General features: G+C 45.5%; 1 protein-coding gene across 1 annotated transcript in view; it reads left to right on the top strand.

Annotated features, from left to right (window-relative positions):
- Window positions 1-27,936, top strand: part of AGBL4 (AGBL carboxypeptidase 4) — a 1,220,133-nt gene that overhangs the window by 1,156,602 nt on the left and 35,595 nt on the right. Inside the window, exons 10-11 of the mRNA XM_057744086.1 lie at window positions 12,441-12,593; window positions 15,051-15,213. Coding sequence (XP_057600069.1) covers window positions 12,441-12,593; window positions 15,051-15,213 — 316 coding nt within the window. The remainder of the gene's footprint in view (window positions 1-12,440; window positions 12,594-15,050; window positions 15,214-27,936) is intronic.

The following is a 27,936-nucleotide window of genomic DNA, read 5'->3' as shown; positions in this document are numbered from 1 at the left end:
TCTGCCGAATGGGAAGACTGCATTAGCATGGGACGTAGTTGCCCTGCTGTCTTGCGGTGTTTCTCTTCCCACAGGACCACGCCAAGGATAAGGACCATGCACTCAGGTCTTAAAGGAGATAAGGTGCGAAAGGGTGGCAGAATCTGTCCTCAGAGGCCACAGAAGGAGAAAAAATAAAACAAAACAGTGCAAAGCAGGAAAATGAGATGATTGAAAAATACAAGACTCTTAGGGCATAATGGGCCCTGAGAAGTCACCAAATCCACTCTCTAAATGGGGCAGTTGAGCAGAGGAGAGGGCCTTCAGGTCAGGTTAGTGGAAAATCCTAGATGAACTTCCTGGGAAGAAAGGAACTAATATTTCCTGAAGACCTACCATAGTCCCAGCTCAGCAGTTAGACGGATGTTATTACCTCTCTGGATCAGCTAACAACCTCCTCTAGGAGACATCTCCAAGCATTCAGACCACACATATTTATTGAGCTCTTAATATGTTCCTGGGGGTGCCCTAGTTTCATCAGCCTTTGATTTATAATGAAGCAACATTAACTTTTAATTATGAAATTAAAATGTCCCTCGTCTCTCACAGGCTTAAATATTATATCTCGGTCCTTTTCTTAGTTTGTCTCATCTTCCCGCTCAGACTGGAGCTTTCTGTGGGAAGACCTGGTTTTGCACTTGTATCTATGTCCACTCCAGATGCAGGAGTGAACACCTGGGATGACCCCCAAGGGTGAGAATCAAGCAGAGCCTTTGGAGGCAGCGTGATGTAAGTTAGAATCCCAGTTCAGACCCTCACCTGCTATGAGACCTTGACAAGTCAGTCTCTGAGCTGCTTCTGAGAAACTAAGATCGTGATCCCATTTACTTCAGTGAATCATTGAAAGAATCAGATGAGCTACTTGGTGTGAGAATGGCTTTTAAACTCTACAGATGTGCAAGATAACGGTTATTGTCAATAGATGTTCTATTGAACAAGGAAGAAATTTGCAGTTATGTAAGCTGGGTTCCCAAGCTCCTCTCAGTTCTATGCTCCTATAGCCACTGCACCTGTCTTCAAATCTTCCACTGCACATGCAATTACTTTTTAAAATGTCTATCTTCCCTGTAATGTTTTGAACTCAGAGAGGTCCATAATCCCTGGTACTGAGCACAGCACTTGACTGTAGGATCACTGTGTGGCTGAAAAAAATGTATTGAGAGTGTATAAGCTGCCAGATATTTTGCCCGGTGCAAAGCCAGTCACCTCATTTGACTTCATGGCAACCCTGAGAGGTTGGAATTATTATCCCCAATTTTTAGATGTGGAAACTGAGGTTCAGGTCGTAAAGCTCACCCATGGCTAAGCTGACACTTGAAGCCACATCTGCCAGATCCCCAAACCATGGTACTCCCGTGACTACCCTTTTTCTATCACCATCATTGTCTCAATCAACATGGGGTCACCAATCACTGCTATAGGGAGCAGGAGACTGAGGTCAGCAGTTCTTCTTTTGCTCTGGGAAGGTCTGTTATGAACCCAGACCTCTTGTGCTCAGCCTCTGTTCTCTCTCCCTTTTTCTAGGCAGGAGTGGAGGAGGGGATGGAAGCCCAGGAAGGTGCCCTCCTGCCAGGCCAGACCTGGCTCTTCCCGGATCCTTGAACAGATGCAGAAATGCCTCTATTTACATGTGTATCCTACTTTCCATTTCTAAGTAGAGTAGGATTGTAGGAGACAAACTGGAAGTAGAAAAAATATTTTTACTCTTCACCTTGCTGCTACTGATGCTTCTTCCCCACACTTAAGCATTACTCTTACAAATTTCCTCTGTCCTGAAGTTTATTCTGCTGAGGCCAGAGAGGCCACAGATGCAGAAGCTGGGCATTCTGAATAGCTTAGAGATGAAGAGATTAGCCCTAGGCGAGAAAGACATGGGTTTGAACTTCAGCTCTGCCCCTTGCTAGCTCTTTGCCTCAGTTTGATAACAGTGCTTACCACATAGGATTGTTATTGCAAGACCATACATAGGAAGCACTTAATAAATGTCACCAGCTTTCGATGGTGGGGTCATGATTAAGAGCATGGACGGCAAAGTCATACTGTTTGGGTTCTGCCGGTCACCACTACGTTGTCTAGGGGGTTCCCTTGCAAGGTACATAACCTCTCTATTCCTTACTTTCCTTACTTGTAAATGACATTTCTATCAAATAGGGTTGTGGGAGGGTTCATGAGTGCCTGGCATGTAGTAAGTGCTATATTGTTATTTTTATCCTCCCTCCATAGCTCCGCAACTAGAATCTAGGCCTTGAGACTCCTATCACCACATTCCTCATGGCCCCTTTCTCTGAATCCAGCATATCTGGTCCATTCATTCACTTAGTGATTTTGTCACTCAGCAAATGACCCCTGAGGACTTACTGAATTCTGGGCCCTAGAATATACCCTGGGGATGCAGAGTGAGCCAGGCATGGTCCCAGCCTTTACAGGGTTCACAGACCACTCCCTCCTTCTTAAATCCTCTTTTTTCCCCCTTTTGATTTTCATGAAACCACACTGTCTCGCTTCCTCCTCCTCCTCTCTTCACTCCCCAGTCTCCTTTGCTTTTTCCTTTACCCAAACTCTCAACATTCGCGGGTCCCAGGCTCAGTCTTGGGATCTCTTCCGGATTCATACTTTCTCCCAGTGATGCTCAGTAGCACCTCCAAGCTGGTGATGCCCACCTTTACGTCTCTAGTTCAGTCCTCTCCCCAGGGCTCCATTTTCATATATTTAACTGCCTACCTGTCACTGGTATCCGATGGTCATTTCAAATGCAGAGGTCCACATGAGAACCCCTGCACTCCCCAGCACCCTCCCAGCTGGTCTGCCTCCCACTTTCTTCCATCTTTATACATGGCACCACTATCTGCTCAGGTGCTCAAGTCATAACCCCTTGATCCATCTTTGATTCTTCCTGCATATAAACCATGTTAGGTCCTATGGTTGCCGGAAAAAACCCAGCCTCTGTTCACCGATGCCAAATAGAAATACGGAGACAGAGCTTTGGAGGAGTAGGAAGGAATAGCTTTATTACTTTCCCAGGCAAAGGGGGGCACAGCAAGCTAATGCTCTCAAGACTGTGCCCCTCTCCATGGGGACTAGGGAGAGGTCTTATAGTCGGGGCTTGTGGTCAGGGGGAGGCGATAAGGATCAAGGCACTAACAGTCTTGCATTCTCCTGATGGGTTGGTGGTGAGGTAAGCAGGAGTCAGCATCATCAACCTTCAGGTCCAACTGGTCTGGGGTCTACATGCTTGTGGGCAGCAGACCATTGTTAACCATTAACTTCTCCCACAGGGAGGGGATTTCAACATCAGCCAAATAGCTCAAAGATACTGTTGTGTGTATTGTTGATGTGGAAACAGGACCTTGCCTCAAGGCTGCTCTTGACTATTTGTTTCTCCCTGGTCTCATTTCCTAATTCCTCCCTTTCCTAATTAACAACTGCTTGGATCTGCCCACTGGAACTCGGAGAAGGTCATAGAGGCTGAATGAAGGCTGTTTCCTATAATCAAAGAAGTAGGTGACCCAGAAAGGCTATGTGTCCAGGAGCCCCACAGGGCCCTGCTTGGTATCACTATGGAGGTGTGGCCAAAATATTTATCAAATATGTCCCTCTTCTTTCATCTCTACTGTCACCACTTCATTTCAAGCTACTCTGATCTCTTAAGAGACACCAGTGCATCTGCTTCTACTCATGTGCCACTAAAATCCATATCTACACAATAGGCAAGGTAATCCTTTCACAGCGTTCTGCTATTGAGATGGCTTCGGCTGTACCTAGGAGACGCCCCAAACTCTGACTCTGGCCTGCAAGGCCCTACGTGAGCTGGACCCCATAAGCCTCTCGAGGCTCACCTCCAGTTCTTGCCACTGGTCTTTCCTCTGGTCTTTGAAAATACCACACTCGTCCTTGCTTCAGGGCCTCTTTTGTGCCCAGAATTCTCTTGCCAGCATCATTGAATGGCTTGTCTTACCTTCAAGGCTCAGTGCACATATCAGAAACCTTTCCTGATCACACTACCTCAAGTAGACCCTGCCCTGTCCACTCACTCACTCACCATCCTGTGGCTCACTGCATGCATTCCTAGTGTGTGTTACAATCTGCCATCACCTTGCTTAGTTGCTGTTCATGGTGTGTCATCCCCACTTGGAGGCCAGCTTCTCAAATGCAGGAACCTCATCTGTCTTGTTCACCCCCCGGTCCTGGAACATTGTAGGTTCATGGTAAATATTTGTTAAATGAATGAATAAATAAACTGGATGATACACACCTTAACAGAAGAGTATTTTATTAATCTGTGGGAGTCCAGAAAAGAGAGCTGCTTTCCCTGGGAGAGTCAAGGAAGCCTTCACAGACAAGAGGCCATGGGGCCTGTCAGTGAAAGATGAGACAGAAGTTACCAGCAGGGGAGAGGGAAGGGGAGCAGGCATCCTCCCCTGCAGGAGTAGCAGACACAGAAGCACAGAGAGCAGAACCTGCATGTGCTGTGGAGGTTGAGGGGGCTCTGCAAGGCTGGAGAGTAAAGAGAAGAGAGGCAGGGGACGGAGGGTCATAGCACGTCCCCTCGGTGCCCTAGGCTGGCTGCCTGGGTGTCTTTTGTGGTTGTTCCTCTTTTTGTCCCCATTGATTCATTGCATGATTTTTTTGTGGCAGGAATTTCAGTCCAGCCTAACTCAGGGTGAGGAGAGAAGCCTTAATTGGGCCACTTCAGCGATCTAGGCTATGTGTGATAAAGGACATTGTTTTGTCTCTTGGAGTAGCTCAGTTGTTTTCAAGGAAAGAATTCTCTTTCTGAAAATTTCTCCTTCCTGCTTTAGGACATGCAACCTGACTTCCATAAATATCTACTTTAACTTCTGAAAAACAGACAGGGAGATATTTTAGTTGATAATAAAAAGAATAGATTTGGGGCTTTTTTGCCTGAGGTCCATGGGGAAACAGCTGCCTTAAGCAAATCTGAGCTGGGGAGTTGTCTCAAAGTTCTCTAACCCTCCTGCTCCTCCCACCACCCACCTTTTTGAGAGGCTAAGTCTGATAGGATCACAGTTCCCAGGGCAGAGATGAAGGGGACTGCATGGGGCTTCCTTCCTGTGGTGAGGGCGATTTGCCTTGCGGGACAGCTAGCTCCTGCAAGCACAGCAGGATGCCGGGCTTGGGCTTGTAACCAGAGCCTGGGTTTGAGTCTCCCCACTCCCTGCGGCATCCACCTGAGCAAGTTACTTAAAAGCTCTGAGCTTCAGCTGCCTCTTCTGGACAAAGGGAGCAGTAAAGCAGCTTACGTTACCCTCCTCGACTTGTCCTTATTCCTGCCTAAGCTTCAGTTTCTTTCTCATCTCCACACCAGAGACAAATCCCTCTGCCCTTCCTGGGTTGGGTTTCCCTTCCTTCATTGGATGGAATATGTGGTAAACCCTGAAGTGCCGCCCTAATGTGGAGAAGTCAGCAATACATCACAGTACCAAGCTCAGACTCTGGCTTATGCCAACTGAGGTGAAGCAAGGAAGCAGATCAGAATGTAAGGGGAAAAAAATAAGTACCTATTTCCTCCCCGGTGTCTAGGAGGAAGCAAACGTCACACTAAATTATGCTCCCAATATGCCCTAAGGTAGTTTTAATTTTATTGGCACTGATTTTAATTTACTCTTTAGGCCCCTGATTGCAAGATGAGCTGTTGGCTACTGGCAAGGGGACAGCCCTTCATCACTCAGTTTTAATTAAGGTTCTTAAGTTTGGAAGGAAAGAACGGAGATGCTGTCCCCTCTTCTATTCTCAATCCCAAATCATAATTTAGGGTCCTGCATTAGCATCACACCCCTTGCTCTGACACGGCCACAGAAACTACCTCATTTGACTGCTGGAAAAAAGTCCAGATGCAGCTGTTCATTCGTTTAATTCACTCATTCTTCCATCAATTCATTGATTCATTTTCTATTCATTCTCTCACCAAACCTCTAATGATAACCTACCATATACCAGGCCTTGCTCTGGTCCTGTGGATTTAAAACATCAACAATATATGGTCCCTGCCCTGAGAGAGTTCACATTCCAATGGGAGATGGAATTAAGCAAAGCATTATTATGCCATGTGATCACAGCCAGGAGAGAGAATTATGAGAGCACAGAGAAGCCTGTTAACTCATCCCTGAGGAATAAAATAAGGCGATGTGAATTAATATTTTGTACCAGTCAGATGAATAATATTAGATGCTATAACAAGCAAATCTCAGTGGCTTAACACAGTAAAGGTTTATCACAGTCTGATGCAGGTCAGGAGACTCGCCTGGCCATTTTCCTTCCAGTATTGACTCAGCAACCTAGCCTTTTTCCTTCTTTACGATAGCATTGTTTTTACATGTAGCTTCCATACACAAGAGCAAGAATGTGGATGATTGTGGGTAAGTTTAATGGCCAGGCCTGGAAGTGGCACTTGTTACCACTGTCCACATCCCATTTGATCCCAAACAAATATCAAGGGAGACTGGGAGATGTCTTCCATGGTCCATAAAAAGGAAATGGAACTGGGCCTTCCCTGATGGTGCAGTGGTTAAGAATCTGCTTGCCAATGCAGAGGACACGGGTTCGATCCTTGGGCCGGGAAGATCCCACATGCCATAGAGCAACTAAGCCTGTGTGCCACAACTACTGAGCCTGTGCTCTGGAGCCCACAAGCCACAACTAAAAAAAAAAAAAAAAAAGGAAATGGAACTGATGAGCATCTACTTAATTTGCCTTAAATTTTAAGGTTGTGTCAAAGTTAGCCAGATAAAGAGAACATGTATTCCAGGCAGAGGAGATGTTCATTGTGTGTAAATGTGGAGATAAAAGTCGCAAGCATAGAGGTTGGAAGTATTCCTGGCAGCTCCATAGGACTGGAGTGTAGAGTATCAGACCAGAAGTGGCAAGAGCTGAGACTAGACAGGAGGCAGGGGCCAGATCACGCAGGACCTTGTCAAATATATTAAGGTCCCTATCCTGTGAGCAATAGGGAAGGGTAGAACAGTTTTAACTAGAGAAGTGACACGATTTGTTTGCATTTTAAAAGATCGCTCTGAAGCAGCAAGGAAACCAGGTCAGCAGCTATTGTAGTAGAACAAGAAAGAGATGATGGAACTCAGATCAGACATGTTCCCTGTCCTCGAAGAGTTCATAAGCAGACAGACATACTTTTCAGCCAGATTACAGTAACAAGTGTACAAGTATATCTATACAGTATGTGAGTATACCTATACAGTAATGAGTACTGACATCAAGGCCCAAGCAAGAAGTTGTTTGGAGAAGAAGGAGGGATTTATTTTAACTGAGCATGAGAAATAGTAAAAAGTTAAAGAAAGCCATATCTCTTCTCTCCCATCCAATAGGGATTTTTAAAGATGGAGAAATTGAGGCACAGTGAAGAGCTGCTACTTATTCGTGGTCACAGATTAAATTTAAATTAGAACCAGAGTTAGGAACTCTGCTCTGCCTTCCCTGCTCTATTCTAACTGACCAACACAAGTCCATAAAACCAGTTTAGGCACAAAACATCATCAGGCCGGTGCGGGAATTAGTATTTGTGGTCTTTGGCATTTCCAGCAAAGTGCTGAATATGTGTCATGAGGAGGAAAAAGAGCTAAGACTTCAAACTCAGACCCTATGCAGGCAAATTTTCAGAACCTTTTTCTACTCCAGATAGAATCTAGACTCTCAGAGTGGGAGGGGATCTTAGAAACTAAATAATCTTTTAACATTGTTTTGAAAGTACTAGCCAATGCCGTTAGATACAAAAAAGAAATTAGAAGCATAAAAACTGAATAAGAGGAGATAAAATTACTAAGTATATGTGATAAGATTACAAACTTGGAAAACACTGTCCCCTTTATTCATCTCAGGCATCCTCACCTCCTGGCTGTTCCTCAAATATGCCAAGTGCATTTACTTCTCCTTCTCCCAGGAAGACTCTTCACCTGATATCCTGAGGACTAACTCTCCTACTCCATTCAAGTCTCTGTTTTTCCAGAACCTCTATTACTCTCTATTCCCTTACTATGCTTTATTTGTTTCCATGGCATTAATACCTCCTAACATCTTATATTTTTATTAATCAATTTATTTTCTTTCATTCCCATAGAATGTAAACTCTTTGAGATCAGGAGCCTTCTATTGTGTTTATTGCTATATCCTAGTGCCGAGAACATTCCCTGGTGCATATTCCTAGTGCTTAGAACACTATCTGACATGTAGTAGGTACTCAGTAGTTATTTGCTGACTAAGTAAGCAAATGAAAATTCAAAAAAATAAAATAAGAAATTATTATAAGAACTAATAAGAGCCTTTGTATGTATAAAGAGCCACCAGTTAGAATATTTAATGGCAGAAATCATGTTTACAACAGCAACTAAAAATATAAATTGCCTTGGCATCAAAAAGAAATGTTCAGGGTGTATATGAAGAGAGAGAAAAAAAAAGTTTTTAAAACATTCTGCTATACCCAAAAGAAAACTGAATAAATGGAAAGTTAAACATATCCTTGGACTGGAAGCCTCAAAGTCAAGAGTCTTGACAGGATTGGGGGAGCAAGGAAAACTAAAGAAGTTAATTTCAATGGTTGCATAGAAAAATATGCAAGAAAATATAGGAAAATTTGGGAGAAGAAGCATAATGAGGTAATGCTAGCCCTCCAAATATTAAAATACATTATGAACTTAACATAATTAAAATTGTGTAGTACTGACACATGAATAGACAAATGATTAGAACAGAATAGAAAGTCCAACAATCAATCCAAATACATACGAAAAAATTATATGGTAAAGATGACTTTTCAAGTCAGTGGGGAAAAGAGGCACAATTTGATAAATAGTGTGCAGGACAATACTGTTTAATCCTTACCTCACACCCTACATCCATGTAAATTAAAATTGAAACAAAATCCTTAAATATAAAAAGTGAAACAATAGACATAATAGAAGAAACAATAAAAGAATTCAACCACAAAAAACTGATAAATCTGTCTAAAAAATCAGCATTAAAAATTTCTACATGGAAAAAAGTACTAATAGACATAAAGTCAAAAGACAAATGACAAACTGAGCAAAAATATTTTTATACTACACACAAAGGCTAATGTCTCTAGTACAGTTTCTATAAATCAGTAAGGAATAAAGCATCAAAACCCATTTTTTAAATTGGACAAAGGAAATGAACAGACAATTCACAGAAAAGAAAATGCAAATAGTTCCTAAATATGTGAAAAATAAGCCTAAATGCCCATCAACAAATGAATGGATAAAGAAGATGTGGCATATATGTACAATGGAATATTACTCAGCTATAAAAAGGAATGAGATGGAGCTATATGTAATGAGGTGGATAGACCTAGAGTCTGTCATACAGAGTAAAGTAAGTCAGAAAGAGAAAGACAAATATTGTATGCTAACTCATATACATGGAATCTAAAAATGGTACTGATGAACTCAGTGACAAGACAAGAATAAGGACGCGGATGCAGAGAATGGACTGGAGATCTCGAGGTTTGGTGGGGCAGGGGGTGAAGGGGAAGCTGAGACGAAGTGAGAGAGTAGCGTAGACACATATATACTACCAACTGTAAAACAGATAGCCAGTGGGAAGTTGCTGTATAGCAAAGGGAGTTCAACTCAAGGATGGATGATGCCTTGGAGGACTGTGACGGGGAGGGTGGGGGGGAGTCAAGGGAGGGAGGGGATATGGGGATATGTGTATAAATACAGATGATTGACCTTGGTGTACCTCAAAAAACTGGTACAAGAGTGTAAAGCAATTATATTCCAATAAAAAAAATGTGAAAAATAACCATATGATAAAAGATTATACTAAAAGAAATTCAGATTAAAACTAATCTTAGATATTACTTTTCACCATCAAATTGGCAAGTGTCAAAAAGTTTGATCACATCCATGGTTTCAAGGTAATCATGAAACTGATGCTATTATACATTGCTAGAAGTGTAAACTTGTCCTTCTAAGGAGGTCAGTTCATCAATGCTGATCAGAATTGCAAATGCACACAGGACCCAGAAATTCTACTTCTAGGAATTTATCCTACATATAATTGTATAATGTTAAATGGTATATATACAGAGTCAATCATTAAGACTTTGTAAGTGAAGGTTTGAAACAAATGTTTGTCAATGGGGGAGTGGTTAGATAGTTTATATATGACTGGTTAAAAAAATGAGGTAACTCTTTATGTGCTGAGAAATAATTAACTCTAAGATATGTTAAGAGGAAAAAAAAAGTTGACCCCAAAATTGTGGTTTTATTTTTTATTATGTTTTTATCTGGCGCAGCTTGCGGGATCTTACTTCCCTGATCAGGGACAGAACCCAGGCCCTTGGCAGAGAAAGCACAGAGCCCTAACCACTGGACCACCAGGGAATTCCCCAAATGATGTGTTTTCAGTGTGCTACCTTTTGTGTGTGTTGGGGCAAAGGGGGTCGGGGGAGGAATATTTACTTGTTTGTGTGTAAACTATCTCTGGAAGGATGTATGAGAAACTGGTAACGTGAGTTGCCTCTGGGTAGTGTGCCTAGGTGCCTGGAAGAAAGGGGTGGAAGGGAGATTGTTCACTGTAAATTCTTTCATATCTTATTGACTTTTTAATTATGTAAATCAATCAATATAATTCACTTTCTGGTTATTTAAAGTAAAATCACATTAGGTGCTAGGTGTCAGGATGGGGCAGTGGAAGCCACTCCAGAATGGTTTTCAGAGGAGCCAGGTTCTAATTCTTGCTCCTTCACTAACCTGCTGGTTGGACTTAAACAGGCAACCTCCCCACTCCTAGCCGATCTGGGAAAGGTCAGAGAAACTGGTTTCGAAAAGCTCCCACATCCAGAGATATAAATTGCAGTTTTTCCTTACACATTTCTTAAGTCACCTCTCCAGCACCTCCTTTCCTCTGCAGCTCATCAAAATCTCAGAGGAAAAGACAGACAATTGAAGAAAATAAAATTGCAAAGATGACTTTTATAGGGCTCCTGTTGAATCATTGTGTATTCCACCTCCAAAGCTGAAAATGATAAGTTTAATATCACACAGAGCTGTGCATCTTGTATCTCTCAGAAGGCAGCTTATGCCACCCAGAGAACTGGGAGCTTGGCAAGACGTGATTTTTCACTCCATGTCTGAGGCAAATGAAATGACAGTCATCAGGCCCACGTTCTAGAAGCAACATGGTTTTCATTTGGTCTTAACTTCGTTTGAAAGTGTCCCAAGGAGGGAGAATTCTCCTAAGCATGGATTTTTCTTCTTTCCCAGGACTACATGCTAAGAAGCAGATGGGAAGGTGGCCAGATCTTGCCTTGGCTGTTTCTAGTGTTGCCCACTGATGGTGAAACGTTAACTATGTGAAAGGGTCAGGAGACCTGGGTTTTCAATCTCAGTTAGGCTATGCACTTGGACAAGTCCTTTCGCCAGTGAGGGCCCCTGTTACTCTCAGAAAGGACAGATATATGGGAAGAGAAAGTCAGATTTGAGGGATATTGAAGTTCTGAGGGCCTGAAAATTCCCCAGTTCCTGCCAGTCCATTGCAGTGTCTGAAATGATCCCTCTGGGTGGTTTATTCATTCATTCTGCACCTGGCTACTGAGCATCCTTTATGGACAGCCACCGGGCTCTTTCCAGACAATCCCCTTACCTTTGGGGAGCTCATAGATGAGAAGGTTAATAAACAACATTATATCCAGCTAGGGAGTGCCTAAGTACATGTGAGCAGGAAACACAGAAAGACTAGTCACAATTACCTTTATAGATTACAAGGTTATATTTTCCCCATATTGGGGAGTAGGTGTGGCCTCATGAAATGAGGTTAAATAAAATAATTAATTAAGATGTCCTATGTAAAGCTCCCAGAATGGTGCCTGGCATGCACTAACTATTCAGTAAATGATGGCAGTGATTATTGCTGAGTTGGATTCCCACTCTAACTCTCGGAGGTTGAAATTAAAATACCCAGTTTTTCAAATAAAAATTTCAAAGTGGGTACATGATTTAGCTCAGATTCCCTCAGCTAGAAATGGACCAGTTGGGGCAAAACCATTATCAGGCCCAATGTAAATACAATTATATCGCCTGAAGGTGTTTCTCATTAATCAGAGAAACAAATTCTGCTAATGCCATTAGCCATGATGTACTAACTGCTCTGGGTAGGTAGCATCCCTTCAGAAGACCTCTAAAGAGGGCTGCTACTGGTACTGCTCTGAGACCCTAAAGGCAGATGGTGTCCAAAATAAGGAGAAATTGATCCTCGCTGCTCTCAACCCCTCCAATCACATTGCAAATAGTTGCTGCATCTGAGGAGACATAGGACTAGCTCAAAAGGAAATGTGAGTGTGCGTGTGTGTATGTTTAAGGCAAACTGTGTGGCCCCGATGTCTCATTTGTTATCCTTTCTCTCAACAGAAAACAAGCCTGGAGTTTTACATTGACATCCACGCCCACTCCACCATGATGAATGGCTTCATGTACGGCAACATCTTTGAGGATGAGGAGCGGTTCCAGAGGCAGGCCGTCTTCCCCAAACTCCTCTGCCACAATGCCGAGGACTTCTCCTATGTGAGTCCAGGGTTCCCTGTCAGCCCGCCGCAGTTCCCCTCCCCAGACAGGCCCCTCCCTCCCATCACCTCCCTGTCTCTTCCCTCACTTGGTTCAGTTTGGTTTAACATTCCCAGAACACCTAGTCTGTGCTGGGTCTTGCGTGGGCGATAAAGACAGAGGGAAACAAGCTCTGCCTGTGCCTGCAAGCAGCTCATCACCCATCAGGGAGGGAGCCTCTCTGAGAAGAGAGCGCTTGGGTTGTCTGAGGAGCTGGCATTTGCTTAGTTGATCTGACTCCAATGTTAACAAGAGAAGAAATTCACTGAGCATCTCCCAGTGCCAGGTCCTGGCTCAGGGTCTGCTTTCACAGAACTTTGGCCTTTGTTCTCTTAGTAGAAGCCTAATGTGTCTGCTGACAGGGGTCATCTGCCCACCACCTTCTTCCTCCGTCGCTCTTTCTGGGCCCCAATGTCTTTGTCAGTAATTGGTGGGTGATAATTTTCTGCCTTGCCTGCCTCATAGCTTCCAAATGCAGTAATAGATATGAAAGTACTTTGTGGGCAGTAAAGACCTCAATAGACTCCAGAGACTTGTCACCACCCCTCACATGCCAGGAAGGACTTGGAGAGGCTGTGGCCCGGCAGTTAGAATAATCTGCAGCAGAAAGTAATATTGGAAAATGGCAGGGAAGGGAAGGAAGGGAATCAGCCTGCGGTGTGGGCAAACATGGGAAAGAGTTTTTGCACATTTTTCTCTGTTTTGATGTGAAATCTCCGAGGCCTGTTATTTCCATGTGGCCAGAGGAGGAGAGGCCCACAAAGGTCATGGCAATTTTTGAAGTCGATAAGCTGAAAACTTGCCTGCCCATTGCTTCAGACCTGGACGTTAGCGGAGATGATGAATTTCTCCATGAGGTAAAGTGCACTTCGAATCCCAGAATCTTTGAATGCCAGATCAGGAAAGGAACTGGGACATTATTTAGCCCAATCCAATTCTTTATATCCAAGAGACACTGATAGCCCAGAGAAGCTGAGTATCTAGAGCAAGGACACTCAGCATTTGAAGCAGATAGAATGAGATGATGCCTCATTTGCAGCGTGGGGCTAAAGACCACTATGCTGTTTCTGTGGGAATCTCTGGAGGATGGCCAACTCTTGTCTCTTTGAAACCACTCCAATTTCAGAGCAGAGTGTTTTCTCCTGGAGGAGCCCATGGGAGACTGCGATTCTGAGGCCACAGGCCTCAGAGACCCTCACAGGGGTAAGGTTTCTAGGGTTACAAAATGGGTGTAGTCTGGGGACTTTATTTCTGCCTGATGAAGTTCCTGCATTGCAGCCTCCTTAAGAGCTTAGGGCTGGGGTCAAGGTCAGGTCATCTATCCTAGACCAACCTCTGTCTCCTCTTGTCTCTGATCCTCAGTCCCCAACTCTAGAATGAGAGAGTTGGATTACGCTACATGAACTTCAATGGTTCTTTCCGATCTGACACTCAAATGTTCTGATCTTTTCCTTAACCTCAAAATGTGCATGTACACACATACACACAGCTACATCTTATTTTGCTGTTTTCTCCCCCCCCCCCCCCCGCCCCTTTTCCTTCTCCTCTTACATTCTGCTGAACAGGACATGCCTCCTCTTATTAAAACCAGGCTCTTCATTTATTCGATTTCCATGGGTTAGCATAGAATGCCCTTCTAACCACAAGTGAACTGACCCTCACAACTCTGTGAAAGAGATGTGACTTTTACCACTGCTTTACGGACGAGGAAACTGAGGCTCAGTCAGACCGATAAGGCAAGTTGCCTAACATCTCACACAGTTTTGAAGAGAGGACTTGAGATGCGGACCTGCTGTCTCTTTCCTCTCTGTCAGCTGTGATGGGCATAGTCGACACCCGAGGGAAGAAGAGTTGCGGTCCCTGCGCTCTGGTGATGCTAAGCACGCGTTCAGCTGCCCCTAACGGAGGGGGGAGCTTTGTGAAGGAGGGTTGGGGCGTCTGGAGTCACTTAGTCCTGGTCCACATCTGTGCTGTGTCCCTTACTCTGAGCTTCTATTTCCTCACCTTAGAGGGCCAACATTATGACACCCATGTCGAGGGGTTTATTATGAAGCCTAAATGAGATACTACGTGGGAAACAGTATGATAAACTTGAAAGCAGCACTCAAATTTCTGTCCTGATTATCATAATACAATCCTTATTCTCTGTCTACTTCTCCTCGCTCCATCTGTCCCCATTCAAATTTCCACAAATATTTGTTCAATGGCAATTACTATGCCCTAAGAACTGTGCTGGGTGCTTTCATTTAATTGTTTGTCTGTTTAATCCATCCTTATAATTATCCTGCAAAGTGGGATTCATATCCCGCTTTTCAGATGAGGAAGCTGAGACCCAGAGGCGCTGTAAGATTCACTCAGGGTCCCATAGCCAGCAGGTATCCAACCGTGATTCTCTCCTCCCTTCTTTGTCTTTCACAGTCCAGCACGTCCTTTAACCGGGATGCTGTGAAAGCAGGAACTGGCCGTCGCTTCCTCGGTGGGCTGCTGGACCACACTTCGTATTGCTACACACTCGAGGTTTCCTTCTACAGCTACGTCATCGGCGGTACCACGGCTGCTGTGCCCTACACAGAGGAAACCTGTATCCTTTACAGGTACCCCCCCTCCCCATCCCCCAGCCGTGGGCCAGCTCACATCCAGCCGAGATTATCCAGGTCTGCCAGGATTTACCAGGCAGGTCAGGAATTTGGTCTCTAGCTCAGGTGAGGGCTGAGACTCTGGGGTGAGGATGGATGTGGCTGGTTCTGCTGTTGTCATCTCTGAATGGTCCTGTTTGTCCCCTGCCCTCCTAATGGACACCCCCCTGCCCCCCGCATCTGCCTTTGCTATGTCCCAAGTTTTCCTCAGACACCTGGACCCATGGCCTACCCATACCTGTGCTGCTCCATCTCCCTTTCCCTCTGCCCCCTCACAAGGGAGTGAGTCTCCGGTCATCTAAGGTATGTAAGTGCACAGGTCAGATGCTCATCGGGGCTGCTGGTGAAGACTTTGACAGTCTTGACTCTTCCTTCTCATCCTGAACATATCTCTCTCTTTTTTTAAATTTTTTATTGAAATATAGTTGATGTACAATGTTGTGCCAATCTCTGCTATAGAGCAAAGTGACTCAAGTTATACACATATATACATTCTTTTTTATATATATATTCTTTTCCATTATGATTTATCCCAGGAGATTGGATATAGTTCCCTGTGCTATACAGTAGGACCTTGTTGTTTATCCATTCTAAATGTAATAGTTTGCATCTACCAACCCCAACCGCCCAGTCCATCCCTCTCCCTCTCCCCCTCCCCCTCCCCCTTGGCAACCATAAGTCTGGTCTCTAGAACATATCTCTTTTCACCTTCCATCTCTCTGTGCTCCAGCTCGCTTCCTCCCTTTCTCCTCCTTCCTTTTCACTTATCTGCCCCACCCCTTGTCTCCTCTCCTTCTGTCTCTCCCTCCACTCCTGCCTTGTGTTTTTCTCTCCTTACTTTGTGTGATGTGTTCCTCCCTCCCTGCCTCCGTCCTCTCTCCTCTCCCCACCCTCCTTTCCTCTCCCCACTCTCCCTTAGTCTCCCTCCATCTTCCCCGCCTTCCCTCTGTGCATCCTTCTCTCTGCCTTTGTGTTTCCTTTGCCAACTCGCTTTTCCTCTTGGCTTCCTCATAAAATGTCCCCCCAAACCCCCAAGCCTGTCATGATGAAATTAGAGGTTGCTTTCTAGCTTGCTTGATTTTTTTAAGGGATTATTTAGTGATTCTAGTTTCCTGTGTGTTGATTTTCATTGCAAGGTCACTATGTAAGGGTAGTGACAGATTGTGACAGTTTCTGCTTTTCTTTACCCTTTTGTTTTTGGATTAATGCATTTCTCCTTTCTGGCCCTGGGGGTTGGGGGGGAGGCAGTCCAGTGATCTAGCTGGGAACATGGGGGGCACGGTGATGGCCTCAGAGGGAGGGGCGAGCAGTAGGCAGATCCAGTACAACACTGGAGAGATTGTGGTAAGAACTGAGGGAGAGTCCCCTCCCTACAAGTCACCAAGACTGGGACAGTCACCTTGAAATGTGCTTTTATAACTACCTGGCTCACAGACCAACAGAGTAGGCTCTGCTCTGCAGCAGAGGACCCTTGGTTTCCAAAGTCCTGGCCATCTCTATATACCACATTGCTCCCCCCCACACGCACTTGATGGTATGTGGCCCCCAGCTTCCCCAGAATCCACAAACACTTGTGCTCCATGCATAGGCTCATCCCATGCTTCTAACTCATCCTGATGTCCTGACAAAGGAGACAGAGAGAGGTGCCTGGAAGAAGAGTTTGAGCATGTGCCCTAAAGGAATCCCACATGTGACTCTTATCTCAGTGAGTTGAGGGTCCTGCCAGCAGTGGCCTGCACTTAGTTTGTGGCTGGCTTCTGATGTCCAATTTGGTGGGTTCTCTCACCCTATCTCAGCACCTCCAATATACTTTTGTGTTGGAAGCAAATGTGTCTCTTGGTAGAATGCCCCTCCCTTGGCCCGGGCCCAGGGTTTCCTCCCCTCAATACCCAATCCTCATTCATCAAATGTAAGTACACCGTTAGCACATGCCAGGAATCCTACTAGGCACTGGGGTAAAATATTGACCAAGAAGGTATGGTCCTTGACTCACAGAGCTTTTGGTCTACTTGGGGAGCTGGAAAAGGAAAAAGGCAGTTATAATCTGTGTGGTAAGTTCTATGGTGGAGGAATCCCAGAGAGCCGTGGGAAATATTCATTTAAAAATACATTTGAGTGTCTGCCATAAGCCAGGTAAGGTTCTAGGCACAGGGGATGTAGCAGGGAACATACTGAAGACAAAAATGTCTGCACATAGGGGTAGGAGGAGACTCAAACACAGTTTCGGGAGATCAGGGAAGGCTTCGCAGCAGAAGTGACATCTAAGCTGAGGTTTTTTGGTTTCTTTTAAAGATTTATTTTATTTATTCATTTATTTATTGGCTGTGTTGGGTCTTCATCGCTGTGGACAGGCTTTCTCTAGTTGTGGCGAGCGGGAGCTACTCTTCCTTGTGGTGCTCGGGCTTCTCATTGCAGTGGCTTCTCATTGCAGTGGCTTCTCATTGTGGTGGCTTCTCTTGCTGCAGAACACGGGCTCTAGGTGCAAGCTTCAGTAGTTGTAGCACACAGGCTCAGTAGTTGTGGCATACAGGGTTAATTGCTCCATGGCATGTGGGATCTTCCCGGACCAGGGCTCAAACCCGTGTCCCCTGCCTTGGCAGGCAGATTCTTAACCACAGTGCCACCAGGGAAGCCCTAAGCTGAGTTTTTAAGATTGAGTAGAAATAAGGCAGATTGCTTGGGGTAGGCTGTTGGAGGGAGGGCATTGCAGACAGAGGGGTGGGAGGAAGGTGGGCTCTAAGAGCTGTAAGGGGTTGGGTTTGGCTGAAGGACTTCAGATGCAGGAGATGAGACCAAAATGGCAGCCTGTCAGGAATTTTAACTGTAAGGAATATGAAGTCAATGGAGAGCAGTAGAAGGGCTTTTAAGAGCAGTGGGAAGCCTCTCTGGCTGCAGTGGGAGGGATGGATTGGAGGGGCCAAGTCTGAAGGCAGAGACGTGCTGGGAGACCGTTATGACGATCCACGTGGGAGATGATTCAGGTCTACACTTAGGGGATGCCGTGGAATATGTAGAATGTGGCACTGAGAAGACTTGGGAAGTGACTGGTTGGGGATATCAGTGGGGACCAGAAGCTAGTGACTGGAAAGGGTTAAGGGTGAGGGGTAGCGAGGCCGGGCAGGAGCTGAGCAGGCTGCGGGGCTGTTGGAGCCGCCCCATCTTATCTGTCATCAAGGGGGCAAGAAGAGAAGCCCGGAGTTTCTCCAGGGAAGTTCAGACCAATTCAACACCCATGAGTGTGATTTAACCTGGTTCTTGTTTGAAATGCATGTTTTAAAAAAACCTCTCATAACAGAGGGAGACTTCAGGCAGACAGATTGTGATCTTCGTTGGCTGCTGGCTCTGTGTCCCAATCAGAAAAAGAAATTACATGGTCTGATGGGAAAGGCAATATGGTCTGGGAGGAAGTGTCCTCTAGACTGGGAGTCAGGAGACCTGGATCTGATGACAGCACTAGCATCATCCCAGAGAGTGCCCTTCAGCAAGTCCTCCCACCTCCCTGAGATGAGCTGTGTCACCTTCACAAAGGCACCAAGAACCTTCCTGCTTTCTTAACCCCTGCTATAGGAATTAAATAGAGAGATTCATGAAAAGAGAGCAGACTTGCAGACTGAGACAAATCTGAGTTTGAATTTGGCCTCAGCCATTTACTGGATGTGTCACCTTGGGCAAGTTATATAAGCTCGCTGTGCCTCAGTGTCCTTGTCTATAACAGAGGACCTAGTAATACTCAACCTCACTGAGTTGCAAGGAGGTTAAATGAAATAATATATATGAGTGTGCACCATAAGCTTTAAATATTAAGTGACTATTGGTTAAAACATCGAAAAGTTTTACGTGACCATGAATGAGAACCCTCATTTATGTTTGAGAAGGTAGTTAGGGCTGTTAGAGCAAGAGGCCAGGGGCTGTGCTGATAGGGTTCATGGGGCCAAAGGCCTTGGTGGGGTCACCATAACTGAGGACCTGGACCTCTGAATGCCATCTGGTTCACACAGCAAGTGGGTACATGCAGTTCCCATGATGAGGTTTTTCACGTGTGTCCTCCAAAGTATGCCCTTCCCAGCATCAGGGGCCATGGAAGCCAGATTAGCTATCCAGAGGATGCTGGGTGAGAGGAACACCAGGGAAAGGCTAGGGGAGCTGAGGAATCCTGAGGGATATTTCACCAAGGCCCACAATAGTGTCCACTTCCTCACCTTCCAGAACATATGTATCTGTGAGTTTAATTTTTCTCCCTGGAAAAGCACCAGCTGAACATTACCGGGGTCTTACTCTCTGACTCTCCTCCTCCACTACATCAGGGTAATATAGCAATGGACACAGTCACTGATGCTTCCCTAGCTGTGTGGCCTCGGGTTGGTTATCTCGCCACTCTGAGCCTGTTCCCTAATTTGTAAAATAAAAATACTGCTACTCACTTTGCAGGGTTATCAGGGGTGTGAAATGATGCAATATATATCAAATCTCCTGGCACTGCCTGGCACCTGATAGGAACTCAGCAAACGTTCTTCTCTCCTACTTTTCTCAGCCCCAATCAGACTGCATGACTTTCCTTCCACTGATTGAATCTTCAACCCGATGATCTGTCTTTGAAGACAGCAACTGGGATTTGAATCCTGATTCCATCACTGTTACTGGGTAGCAACAAGTGGGCCCTGTCCCTCCTCTTAGGCTCAATGTCTGATGCTTCCTACCTGTCAGAGCTGCAGAATGAAACTGTGTGTGGACTTGTCTCTCTTCTGGTCCCTTCCAGCTCTGATATTCTAAGATTTTTCTGATTCTAAAATCTAAAATTTTATAATTCCATGCTTGGATGAATTTATGATGTCGAGAATCCACAGTTGTGTTATGTGTGAGTTTTAAGTCTGAGTGATTCCATGATCCTGAGTTTCAACCTAATAGGGAAAATCAGTACAAAAGTGTCCTGGACAACTGATCAAGCCAAGCCGATAGCCTCTTTCATTCTTTTAGTTAAAGGGTTTTTTTTTAATTAATTGATTAATTAATTATTGGCTGCATTGGGTCTTCATAGCTGCACGTGGGCTTTCTCTAGTTGCGTTGGGGGGGAAGCTATTCTTCATTGTGGAGCGCAGGCTTCTCATTGTGATAGCTTCTCTTGCTGCAGAGCACTGGCACTAAGTACAGGGGCTTCAGTAGTTGTGACACGTAGGCTCAATAGTTGTGGCTCGCAGACTCTAGAGCACAGGGTCAGTAGTTGTGGTGCACGGGCTTGGTTACTCTGCGGCATGTGGGATCTTCCAGGCCCAGGGATCAAACCCGTGTCCCCTGCATTGGCAGGCAGATTCTTAATCACTGTGCTACTAGGGAAGCCCATTTAAAGGGTTTTTAATTGAGGGGTTTATAGGTGGGCTTCAAGAAGAGCCTATGAACTGACTAAAATCTATGCAAAACTGTGAGTAAAGATGCAGAGTTCATTTTCTGGAAAGAAGATTGATAACAGTTAACAGAATCTAAAAGGAAGCCATCCTCAGAGGCTGCTGCCCTGGCCGGTGGTCTCGGTGCAGGCCATGGCAAGAATACAGCTCTGGTCGAGGTCGTGGGTGTGAGTTCTGCTTTGCTTCATTCTAGCTGAGGACCTTAACCCAGTTATTTAACCTCAGTTTCTTCATTTGGAAAGTGCAAATAATGATTATTTACTTCACAGGGTTGCTTTGAGGGTTACATGGGAGAAAGTGGATAAATGACTGGGCACATCCTCAGTGCCATCAAATATTAGTTCCCTTTCCTTTCCTTCCTGTGGTTTGTTATTTTTGTTGTTGTTGTGAAATGATAAATTTCTGAGAATTTTGGGCCATTCTTCAGCAAACCTTATTTACATTTTACTGGCCTGTCAAGTAATAAATATGCTCTGTTCAAACAATTTTTAAAAAAGAGAGAGAGAGAGAAAGGCTAAACTGGAATCATAAAATAACCCAGAATTTCTCTGGCCTTTGTTTATGGTCTGGTTACAAGCCAAGAGGAAATAGCTCTTTGACATAATGGATGAGAAAAACATTGGGAACAGAGACCTTGGGTCCTAAGCAGACCATTTTCCGCACACGCTTATAGCTATGGACACCTTGACATCAGAAAATCGTGGCTCTAGAAGGGAATGGCTGGTGTGGCCAAGAGAAAATGCGGAGATTTAGAATTCAGTTAGTTTTCTTGGTCTCAATTCAGAGGCCACTGTGTGCCTTGCACTGGGTCCTCTGAAACCTACAGCAGACACTGAAGGTACCATTTATTTACTCATCCATCCCGCAAAACTCACTAGACACTAGAAATAGGCAGATGAATAAGGCGTGGTTCCTGCCTTCCAGAAGGAGACAGTTTTGAGAGGAGGGAAAAGGTAGAGACAGGAGCACAGAGGGATGAATGCTCAGGCAGAGGGAAGCTCTGCTGGTTGGGGATGCACAAGGGAGCTGTCTGACCCTGCAGGAGTGGTGGGGAGGGAAAGGGGAGAAAGGCTTCTTGGAGGAAGAGAGACTAGGGCTCAGGCCTCCAGGATGGATGGGACGCAGGCAGGAGAAGCAGGGTGGAGCCGCCTTCCTGGTAGAGGAAGGTCCAGGAGGAAGCCCAGATGCCAGAGAGAGGATGTGCTTCCACAGTGTTGGAAGGAAGTTGGGGTTGGGCCAGCAACAGCAGGTGATGAATAAATACAGGCAGAACCAGACCATGAATAGAAGGAGGAAGATTTATGGACTATGTAACAGGTACATTAAACAAGAAGCACTCACAGGGTACAATTATAAAATATTTTTTGTCTCCCGTTGAGATAAAGATGTATATAGATGCATATAGGTGCTTTATGCATAGATGCATATAGTTTCTACATCTGGATCCAGAGATATAACAGCTTTTATAGACCCCATGCTTTCTAATCACTCTCAGGAAATTAAAAGTTTTCTAATGAATTCTGGTCACAAGACAGTCTCAGTTCAGCAATGAGTATGTCTAGTCCAATCAAAGCCATTGAACCTCTCCAAAGTAAAACCCTCCCCATCCTCTAGCCCAAGCCTGTCTCAGACGGGCTGCTTGAGGTGAATCCTGTTTCCCCAGCTCAACTTCCAGCCCTTTCCCCCATCTGGCGAACCCCAGATGTCTACCCCTCCAAAGCTGAGCGGGCGGAGGGAGAGGAGGAAGGGGTAGGAAAGGTCTTGGGTGACTGGTTCTCCCTGAGAGGGCCTGGCAATCCCTTGTGGGGCTCCCCAGACACACCTGCGCCTGGGCTGGAGAGCTGCTGATGAGGGCAAGTGCATCTGCTCGGGCCAGTTGTTCACGGTCCTCCCTCAGTCCCTGGTGATCTGGTGGTTCACCTCCGTCGGGGCACCACACCCTCCAGTGGCCCTCTTGTCTGAAGGAGAGCTAAAGTTTGCAGATCTGGTTTTCTGGTTTCCTTTTGCAAGTCCTGCCTGGTAGTTTCATACCTCTCTTTGAAATATAATATCTACAGACTTGGGATCTCAGCAAAACCAAGACTAAGACAGTTCCATCTTAATAACATGTTGTAATATCTAGCAGGTAGGATTGACTGTTTTTGGTGATTGCCTGGGTGTGGGGGTAAAGGAAGAAGTCAAGGAAGATGTGCAGTTTCTTGACTTAAACAACATGGTGAATGGTGGGGCCAATCACTTAAACACAGACTATTGGAGAAAGGGATTTGAGAGGGGATATTCTGAGCTCTGGTTGGGGTGTGTTAAGTGTATGGGGGTCATGTGACAGACCAATGGAGAGGTAGGCAGATGGCTCTATAGGACAGAAGTTCTGGGGAGAGACCTGAGCTTCAGACAGACTTTTTCACAAGCTGCTATAGAGTCATAATGAAGGAAGTGATTTTATTGCAGTGCACAGTCAAGAAGGGCTTTCCCTTGAGTTGGTGAAAAGAATGCTGAGCTGGGCGTCAAGACCCCAGTTCCAGGACAGATTTCTGCCCCTTTGGCTTTCCCCCTCTCCACCCCCATCCCCAGCCCCATAAAGCTGTGTGTCCTTGCTTAACTCACTTTACTTCTCTGGCTAAAGCCTAGTACTAGGTAGACCCTCAGTGAATGTAAGTGAATGAAGGAATGAATGAAATGGAAGCAGGCCTCACTAACATCTGCCTGCTGGCTCACTAATAGGACAGTGAGTTATCAGAGTATGTATGTGTGCTGAGGTAGTTAGCAGGAAGAAGGGAGTACTGCCTGGGTTTCCTTTCTTGGGGAGGAAGCTTCACTTTTTATGCAGAAGAGTAGGAGGCAGTCAGGTCTGACCTCTTGGGTGGCATGGAAAGACATCCAGGTACTTCCCAGTTTCTATCTGTGATGGCCAAGGTCAAGCCTTTGTTAAGATTCATAAACAAAAACAATGCTTCAAGAAGAGGGCTTTGGGAACAGATGACTAGACAGGACTGAAGCTGGTTAGATTTCTTTTCTCCTCCATGCAGACGTGGACGAGAATTTGGTCTTTAAATATGGATGCTTACCTAACGACTAAATGACTGGCTAAATGAATGAATAACTAATAGTAGTCATAGTAATGGTAAAAATAATAATGTTGAGATGCACTTCATGAGATAGGTCAGGCTCCCTGTATTAGAGGATTGGCTTTGCTTCCAACTTGCCATGTATGTTTGGGGAGTTCCTTTCCCTTTGGGTCCAGATTTTCCTACCTTTAGGTTAGAAGATGAAATGATATGATCTGCAAGTTTATTTGCAAATCATTAGATGGATGGATGGATGGATGGATGGATGGATGGATGGATGGACGGACGGATGGACAGATGGATATAGAAAGAATCTTTTGATTTTTGGCCTTTGAGATAAGTACCTTTTGCATATAGGGAAATTAAAGCCCAGAAAAGTCAAATAACATGCCCCAGGCTGCTCTCTCAATTCTGCCTGGTAGGCTTTGTTTTACCTTCCTCCCTGCTCTACAGTCGGCCCAGTTTCCCTTCCTTCCCTATAGGATAAAACCCCGCAGAGGCTGGGCCCACCAGCTAGCTCTTGCCCATCCTACAGCCCCACTCTCTGTAACCCCTGCCCACAGCCTTGACATGTTTGTAGTCTCCCATCACCCAGATGCCACCCAGGCCCTGTCTCTGTTGTGCTCCAGCCACGCTGCCTTGGCCCTCTTGCCTTGGCCCTCCTGCCTCCCACCTCCAGGTCGAAATGCACCTTCTGCCCAGGCCTGGAAAACCGAAATATCATTACCTTCTCCCAGCCTCCTTCATCCCCCCAAATGAGGTTTCTAAGGGTTTTATCCGCTGTTGTCAAGTTTATAGCCATAATTCGAAATGCTGTTAATATTACTGACAGCAGAGAGCTACAAATTACAAAGTTGTAAAGTTACTTTATGGTGATAACTGTCAGCCTTCACTAGCAGCTCTGCGAGGCTCCATGGAAACCAATCTGATGATAAAAAGAGTTTGATATTTAAAAAAATAAAGAGTTAATATTGTCTCCAGATTACGGCTGTTAGCTGATGGTCAGAGAAATCCTGGCTGGTTCTTAAGTACCTGAAACCTGTTTCTTTATATTCATGTTCACTTGCACACTTATACACACACTTACTTACTTGTGTTTCTATTATCTTATTGTACAAATGTGGGGAGAGGCCCCAAAGTAGAAGGACTTTACCCCACGTCTGTTCCAACCAGTTGCAGATTTAGGTCTTTGACCAGCCCAAAGGACACCGAGGGGGACTGTCTGCCACATTGTAAGTGTTTAATAAATAATTGTTGAGTGGATGCATGCCTGGAACACTTGAAGGGCTTAGGCAATATTGAGAACAAAGGTATTGAAAATTTTGTCTTTATAGTAAACAAATAAAACAAAAGCAGCTTTGGAAGTACTGATTGGGGGAATGAGGTTTCCTGTGTGCTAAAGTGGTTTAGGCATCTTAACTGACACTATTAAGCTCGATATTAGCCCACAAGGCAAAGGTATCAACCCCCACAGCCACCACACACTGTTCTCCTGCTCAAATTGATGCAGACTGGCTGCATTCACAGAAGCCAATATGGGGAGCAAGGAGGTGCCGGCCTTTCTTTGCCCTGTTGTGTCATCGACCCCTGGAGCCCTGGGTTCATTTCTGCCGACCCCCCACCTAGGCAGGCCATTGAGAAAATGGTGCATGGCCTCTGAAGAACTAGGATGGGAGGGGAAGACAAAACTAGATTTACCATCTGTCCAGGTTTGCCTGGGACTCAGGGGTTTCCTGAGACAGGGCACTTGTGCTAAAACCAAGACAGTCCTGGATAAAGCAGGACGGTTGGTCACCCTACCCAACACAATGGCCTGTGAGGAGCTAGCCAAGGAATTGGGGATATTCTCCTTGGAAAAAAAATCTGAACTCTTTGCTTTAGTCAATTTCTAAAGAATCATCATGGAGCAGAAGGAGTAGATCTGTTCCGTGTAGCCCTGGAGGTCAGAATGAGAGCCAGCTGAGGCAGCTCCAGTTTGAGCCTCTGGGTGCGGGAGAACAGCAGGGCTGCACTTACTGAGCACTTGTTATGTGCCAGGACCTGGCCTCGTTTCTGGGGTTGCAGAGATGAGTGGTAATGGCCTCTGCCTGGAGAAGTTTCCGTGTGGTGGGCAGACAGGCAGGAGAGTGACTGCTCTACAGTGTTGTGACAGCGGAGGCACAGAGGGTGGTGAGAAGAAGCACTGACCTGGAAGGGGCTTGAGGACAGGGAGGCAGCACGTGCATAGTCCGGAGCCCTGGGAGAGCTGCTTCCCTCCTTTGGACAAGTCTGGGCCTTGGGGTGCAAGCTGGGGAGGGAGAGGCAATGAGGCTGGAAAGGGCTGTGGGAGCCAGTTGGTGAAGGACTTGTGATCCGCTGGCAAACCAGCATTTCAAGGAGAGCTCCATGGCAGCGGGGAGGCCGGGGGGATGGTCGGGGAGATAGGAGAGTGCAGTGGACAGGTGTGCACCACCTCCCCAAGTTACACTCCTCCACCCTGCCTTCTTCCCACTCCTTCCATCTTTGAAAGGATGTGCTCCCTGGACACTAGCTCATGAAATGAAGTGGAAGGATCCCCCTTTTCCTGATTTCCCAAGGGAACCAACAGTTCCAGTTTCTCAGATCATCACATCTGACCGGAGGCCTGGGGATACCTTATGGCGTCATTGTGAAGTGAATAGTGTTCTGATATGAGACTCTTGAGCCATGGTCTTTGTTAATCTGATCTTTGCCACTGACTTGCTGTGTGATCCTGATCAAATCACTAGCCTTCCCTGGATTCACTTTCTCACCTGTGAAATGATGGGTTTGGACAAAGGCCTCCATCCTCCAGGCCTCATTCAAAGGACCTATTGAGCTTGGTCTAACTCACGTTTATTCAACATCTATGTATTGGACACAGTCATCCCTAGGCTTTTGTCAACCCCTGTGGGCATAGGCCATTCACCCAGATCCACTGACCCTCCCTTTCTTCCAGAAAGACCTGGAACCAGCACCTCAAATCTCACTTCCCAAGCAGCAGGCTGCATGCCTGGCGGGACACGCTGCCTGTCTGGGGTTTCTTATCCATCAATATTTTCCTCGAGATGATAAATGTCCTGCCAATAAGAGGAGGCAGCTGCCAAGCCTGTCTGAGACAAGGGCCTTTAGCTGAAGTTGTGGCCGTGCCTGGCATGTTGATGTGTCTGGAGAGGCAGGAGGTGGGAGTCGTGGCTGGGAGGATGAAAGATGGAACCCAGAGGGAAGAGGAGGTCAGGACTGCTGCTTTCAGTCTATGCCGATTTTGCCATGAGTCAGTGGAGACGAAAGAGGAGACAGAGGATGCTTGGATTTCCGTTCAAAGCAAAATATATTTACAACATTTACAGAGTTCCTACAGGATGCTAAGCCCTGAATGGACCATCAGGAAGTGAACAGCCCTTATTGGTGTATAAAGTGCATTCCGAGCCACCATCTTGTTTGATCCCCCCAACAATCTAGAGAGATAAGTATTATTATCTATCTTTATAAACAAGGGCGTGCTCATTGTCCCTGAGTGCCTATCCTTAGCCATAACCAGTCCCAGCTCCAAGAGTACAGAAACCATGGGTTAGAGGAAGACTGCTCGGGTGACAGTTTGCAGGCGGTGGAGCAGTCCCCTCCCAGAAGCTTGACTTTGTTTCTTCTGATATCAAATCCAAATCTGATTGTCCCACTAGAGGACGGTCTCGCTGAAGAAACCAGCCCTATGGTCGAGGAGCTAATTATAGCTGAGATGTAACTAAGAGATGCCGTTGTTCGATAAGAGGATGAAAAGAGCTTGGCGTTTGGAGCCAGGCTAACCTGGGTGCAGATCTTGGCTCTGCTATTTACTAGTTGTGTGACCTTGGGTAAGAGACCTAATCTCTCTAAGCCCAACTGTGCCCATCTATAACAATGATGATCATGCTACTTACCTTATAGAGTTGTTTCAAGTAGATAGAAACATAAAAAGAAAAATTCTCAGGTGCCTAAAAGATTACCTGGAACATGGTAGGCACTCAATAAATAATAATGTTATTATTACTGTTTCTGGTCAAGTACTGAATTGGGTGAAATCTAAGTAAGTAACGTCTGGACCATCAGGAAGAGGATGGAGGATGGAAGTTTCATGGAAACTTCCATGAAGGGTTCTTAAGATTCTAAAGGTGTTCCTAAGATTCTTAAAAAGCAATCCTTTTAAAAGTGTGTTTGGATTTCTCAGATA

The sequence above is a fragment of the Hippopotamus amphibius genome, chromosome 1 (genome assembly GCF_030028045.1).
Source record: "Hippopotamus amphibius kiboko isolate mHipAmp2 chromosome 1, mHipAmp2.hap2, whole genome shotgun sequence".
NCBI classification, from domain to species: domain Eukaryota; kingdom Metazoa; phylum Chordata; class Mammalia; order Artiodactyla; family Hippopotamidae; genus Hippopotamus; species Hippopotamus amphibius.
Note: the sequence above shows the minus strand (reverse complement) of the source record. Positions and strands in the feature narration are given on the sequence as shown.